The following is a 5,781-nucleotide window of genomic DNA, read 5'->3' as shown; positions in this document are numbered from 1 at the left end:
GGAAAGTACAGTTTTACTGTAGGGGCCATGAAGAGCCATGGAGGATGTGTGAGCAGGGCGAGGGTGTAGTCTGGACTATGTAAACCTGCCCATGTCTGCCATCGGGAACAGGAGCTGTCAGGGGCAGGAGTGGAAGTGGCAAGAGGCTAGTGAGGGTCTGTGACAGGGTCTGGGAAGGGGGGACACTGAGGCCTGGACCAGGGTCGGGCTGTGAAGACAAATGGGTGGATTCTGGCCAAAGGACAGGCCTTGCTAAGGGGCCAGATGTGGAGATGAGAATAGGAGGGTCACCTATGGCTCTCAGGTGTCTAGCCTCCTGTGTACAGGGAACTTGAGATCCTCTAGGTCTGGGGATCCAAGTGGAGATGAGGCCACGGTCTTGTGTCACCATATGCTGACATACTATGTCCAAAAACTCCCCCAATGTGTTCTGGGGACATTTCTGCACACAGAAAAGCAGTTGCCCCTCCTCCCCAGCTGTGGCCACACCCTGCACTGCTTATTCGTTCCCATCACGCCTACTGCACTGGCATCCCCAGTAGCTGCTTCTCCCACGCCCATCTGGCCTCAGTTTCCTCCTCTGCAGAACAGGACTGCAGCTGACAACCCAGAGGGCCTGCAGCTATGGCAAAGGCCTCCCATGGAAGGCTGGCTAAGCCACTGACTTCTAGCACCAGCCCAATGCCCACCAGATCGTGTCCCTCCCCTGCTTATACCACCTCCATAGCTCCTCACTGCTTTTACAGCAAAACCACACTCCTGGGTGAATCTCTCCCAGGGCTCAGATACTAACCCTGCCTGTGACTCAGGCTTTGCCTCTGCTTGTACTAGAGATTGTATAAATGGATAAGCCCCAGATGGGTACTTAGAACTTCCCGCAACTCCCTGTTGGTCTGAAACACCCCATCCCTTTCCAATTGCCTGTACACTGTCCACACCCCTCCCAGTCCCATTCCCCATGTGGCTCCCAGTACCCTGGGTAAAAAATGCAAATTCTTCCCATCCTTGGCATTCAAGGCCCCAGAGGGAAAACTCCTCTGACAATGCTGTTCCTTCTTAGAACAGCCTCTGTCGCCCTCTTGTCTGTGAGCGCTCAACTCAGGACCTTCTTCAACTCTCCTTCCCACTACCACCACCATTGCAGGCAGTACACTCCCAGCTGCTTCCCATTTGTCCATGCTACAAACATTAACTGAACATCTGATGTATACTAGCTCTGCCCTTAGGGTATAGGATGGCTAGGACAGATCCAAGTCTGGCCCTCAAGGGGCTCTCAGACCTCTGAGTGAGAAAAAAACAAACAAACAATAATCATACGCAAAAAACCGTGGAAATGATACCTGTGATGGGGTCTGGATGAGGGAAATAGATGGGTGTAATGGATGTAACCAGGGCTTGCGGGAGGTAGTCTGAGGGCTTGATGGAGATATGACAAACAAAGAAAGGAGAAAATGGGGCTCTGGGCAAAAGGGACAGCAAGTGCAAAGGCCCTGAGACTGGACCAGCTTGCCTTCCGGTAGTCCGGGAAACTGCTTGGCTACAGCAGGGTGAGTGATGGGGAGATGGACAGGGAGGATGGACAGGGGGTCGAAGGGGCGAGACCCACGGGGTCTTGGCGGCTAAAGGGACAAATGTGGGCTTATTCCTAGGGTGCTTGGAGTAGGGGAAGCAAGGACCCATTTCCTTGCCTGGCTCAAGGCAATGTGGCTCTGCTGCCCTCTGGTGGCAAGTAAAGCAGCCCAGTGGCAGCTAGAGCCCCAAACTCTACCTCCATTTCCTACTAGTAAAACTGGCTCAGGGCTCTCAATGGGTCCCTCCCCTCATTCTGGCCTCTCCTGGGTTGAGGTCAAGAACTCAGAGTCAGTTCTAGCTTGACATTCTTCCCCAGGTGCCCCAGGAGAACAAAATCTGAGATCCTGTGCCTCTGAGGTCCTAAGTTTCCTCCTTTGCTTAACGAGGGCTACAGCAGTCCCTGCTTACCATTGGACACCTCGACTGGTCCAGGTCCATCATCTCCTACCCTGATGTTGCCCTAGCCACCTCTCTGCCTCTGTCACCTCCATGCTTTTCATCTGTCCCAGCAGACCTTTCTTCCCCTCAAGTCAGCCACAGAGGCTTTAAAAATCTCAGTTCTGTCTCAGGACCTTTGCATATGCAGTTCCCACTGCCTGGGGCCTCTCTTCCCCATAGTTCTGCCCGGGCACCTGCTCAAACATCACTTCCCCTGAAAGGTTCCTGTCTGAATGTATCTTGTTTGTCTATTCACTTGCTCACTGTCTACTTCCTGAGAGCCCTGTGAGGGTAGGACTATGTTCATCTTATTCACACCTATACCTTTAGCACCTGGGACACAGTAGGTGCCTAATAAGTGCTTGTTGACTGAATGAAGGTACCTGCCTGTTGCACAGCCAGTATGGGTTCCAAATTGTTCCCTCTTCTCCCCATTAGGGGCCTATGGAAAGAGCCTCAGCAGCTCATTGATACTAAGGTGTTGATGGGCCATCAAATTTTAGACACCACTGACCCTCACATCTGTCCCCTCCCTGAACTTGTGCCTGAGCTGTGCAAGGACCCCATGACAACCCTGGTATTCCTACCTCCCCATACAGGGGCAAGACCTTGAGCCCTACCAGTCACAGAGGGTGGCTCAAACCCTCAACAGACTGGCAGCCAAGCTGGCTCTGCCAACTGGCCCCTAGACATACTGAACCAGGAAAACTTGTCTCCTCTCTCAGTCTCAGTTTCCTCAGCTGAGAAATGAGGTCAGGAAGGGTGCCTCCCTCCCAGGGTTGCAGAGGGAACAGAAAGCTGGTGCTCAGTCAAGCTGGTTCTTTTCTGCCTATACCTCTTTGCCTTGTTAAACGCAGTGCACGGGGCTCTAATGGTGGACTCTTAGCCTTGTGCTTGCACACATGTGAGTGTGTGTACATTCAGAAGGAGGAGCTTTCTGGCCAGTTGTGCTGGGTGTGGGGAGGATCCTTGAATTCACAGCCTGAAAGCCAGACTGATTCAGCAGGGAGGGCTCTGAGCTGGCTGGGAACCCAGCACCTGTCTCAGGATGTCCTTGGACAACAGCTCAAGTTCTGGCCTCGCCTTGACCACCTGTAGGACTGGGAACCTGCTGGCTATGGTTGAAAATGGAATTTCCCAATCACAGCACCATTTTATGGAGGGGTAAACTGAGGCCCAGAGAGGCAAGATCAGCAGCCCACAGTACCTTGGGGAAGGAGCTGGGTCTGGGTGGCTTCCAAGGCTCTGGAGTACCAGGGCGATGTCTGAGCCCTGCCCCACGCGCTTACACTTACCTCCAGGGGTGCAGGCCTAACGAGGGGCTGCAAGGGCTGCAGGGGCTGCTGGGGCTCAGCAAGGATGGGCTCTGGCTGCTCGGAGACAGACTGCAAAGAAAGAGGCCAGGGACGATGAACCTGGCAGATGCCCCTGTATGTCGCCAAATCCGGAGACAAGACCAAGGATGCGATTCCCTCCGGGAGAAGGGGCCCAAGGCCCGAGATTCTGGGTCTCGCGCAGGCCTCGAGGGCGGGGCCAGAACGATGACCCGGGAGGGCTCCCCGGAAGCGGCGGTGCGACTCTGGGCGACTTGAACAGAGAAGCCAGGGAAGGGTGGTTGTCAGCCTGCTTCTCTCTCCCCCAATGTCTCCTTCCCCAGCTAAGCACTCACTCGAGGGTCAGCGCCGGGATGTGCAGCTTGTCCCTGCGAGACTTCATGCTGAGGCCGGGGCCACGTGTATGTGGCCGGGTACCAACGCTCCCTTCGTGGCCCCCAGGCCCTTTCTACTCAATCCGACCCACGGACAGACGCGGACACGGGGACAGCAAGCTTGGCGGGAGCAGCGGACGTGCGGCGCGGGGGCTGGGCTGTAGACGGGGGGCGGGCTCTCACCGCCTCGGGGCGGGGCTCGGAGCCCCGCACCTGTGCGCAGGCCCAGCCTGGCAGGAGCGGTCAGAGTGCAGGAGACTGGATCGGCAGGTGCCACCCCCTCCCAGGGAGGGACGCCGGGGCTGCCGGGTCCCAGGCCCATGGACTGCGCGGTGGGAAAGAAAGAACAGTCGCAGTTTCTTCAGCCCGCATCATTACACCATCGCCTGGCTCCTCCCCTTCCCTGCCTCGGCCCTCGCCCACCCCAGGGGTCTCCAGGACCCGGATCCGAGCACGCCCCGGCCCGTCTCCCAACTTCAGCGTTAGCGGCCCCTGGCGGCGGGTTTCAGCCTGGCCACGCCTCTATGCCTGAACTCCACCGGGGTCCCTCAGCCAGGGACCGCAGTCTCTCATTCAGAAAGAACTTCGGCCTCACTCGCCCCTCCACCTGCCCCTTCTCCCAGCACGATCACCCAGGGCGCCCCGAACCCCACCTTCCCTATAGCTGCCCAGCCCAGACCCTGACGGACTGGGGTTGTCTGTGTCTGGCTCTGACCCCCTTGAAATCCCAGGTGGACCCAGTCCGGCTCACGGAGGCTGATGAAGACTAGACAACCCTCGGAGAGTCACTGTCCCCGTCCTGCCCTGTGGCTCAAGACTTTGCCCTCTGTGGTTCTGACTGACTTACTGTCCACCACCCCACCCCCAGCCTGGGTAAAGGTCGGTGACAGTACCCACTGGGCAATGCCCGAGTCTCCGCCCCTACCGGGGCCTTCGAGCCCCACCCCATCAGCTGCATTATTCCCAGTCCAAGAAGAGCAGATGGTCAGGGTTTGGTGGCCACTCTGTCCCCCACCCCCACCATCAGATTTCAAACTCTCATCCAACCCCCAAGGTCCACCCATTTCTCCTCCTCCTCCATTTCCCATGTGCTCACTCACTCCAGCTACACTTATCTCCAAGCTGTTCTTCCAACGCCAAGCTGGTTCGCACCTCAAAACCTTTGCCCATGCTGTTCCCTCTACTGGGAACGCTGTTCTCTTTAGACTTTTCCGCTGTCTTCCTCCTGTTCCAGATCTAGGCTCAAACATCACCTCCTCCAAGAGGCCCACGTGTTCAGGGGGAAAGCTGCCCCCCAGCCCCTCTGTCTGTCTCTGTTTCATTTCTTCCCTGCATAACATCACTTCACCATCACTTTCCCCAAGAAAGTTCTAATTCCGTGGGCAGGGTCCAGCAATGACTTGTCCTTGTGTCTCCTGTACCTAGAACAGGGGCTGGCATACAGTAGGCGTTCAAAAAAAAAGTTTGTTGGTAAGTGATTTCACTGAGGGGCAAGAAATTCACACCCCCAATATAGGTAAATGCAGTCCCCAGAGGGGTGTCTGCACTCATGTACCTCCAGACCGTCAGTACAAGGCAAACCCCTCCCCATTTGTTAACCAGTGAAGGCACCGAGCGAAATGTTCTTTGAACCTTTGGAGATTCCAAAATGCTAACCTACAGGAATGCTTATGTGACCCTGAAGGATAGAATTTTGTACCCATGTTCCCTGAAAGAAAATGAGCTTCTTGTTATGGGAGGCATGTGAGCTGCTTCCAGGATACTAGGTTGGAATTCCAGAGTTTGAATTCTGGATGCCAGAGAAGTTTGCTCGTGGTTCTGAGCTCGGTGCCCTTGAACCAGTGATGCAACCCCTTTGCACCTTGATTTTCTCATTTGCAAACTGGCTTGGGCCTCCCAGCCTGAGGCGAGTCCAAGTGAGGCACTTGTGAAGCACTTTGCAAACACCAGGGACAGGATTAAGATAAGAAGCTTTGTTGTAGTTATTAAATAAATTCACAAATTGGAGGCTGGTGCTGAATTATCTGTGCCTAGGACCACGGGACGCGTTCCCCCCACCCCCC

At 55.6% G+C, this 5,781-nt stretch overlaps 1 protein-coding gene across 7 annotated transcripts in view; it reads right to left on the bottom strand.

Moving 5' to 3' along the window:
- The window catches only part of MAST3 (microtubule associated serine/threonine kinase 3), a 35,199-nt gene that overhangs the window by 24,018 nt on the left and 5,400 nt on the right, over window positions 1-5,781 (bottom strand). For 5 of the 7 annotated variants that reach the window (XM_025043896.1, XM_025043905.1, XM_025043901.1 and 2 more), the window contains exon 3: window positions 3,306-3,395. The exons of the other annotated variants lie outside the window; for them this stretch is intronic. In XM_025043896.1, coding sequence (XP_024899664.1) covers window positions 3,306-3,395 — 90 coding nt within the window. The remainder of the gene's footprint in view (window positions 1-3,305; window positions 3,396-5,781) is intronic. 7 annotated transcript variants of the gene reach the window in all.

The sequence above is a fragment of the Pteropus alecto genome, unplaced genomic scaffold (assembly GCF_000325575.1).
Source record: "Pteropus alecto unplaced genomic scaffold, ASM32557v1 scaffold160, whole genome shotgun sequence".
In the NCBI taxonomy this organism is placed as follows: domain Eukaryota; kingdom Metazoa; phylum Chordata; class Mammalia; order Chiroptera; family Pteropodidae; genus Pteropus; species Pteropus alecto.
This window is presented reverse-complemented; position numbering and strand designations above follow the sequence as displayed.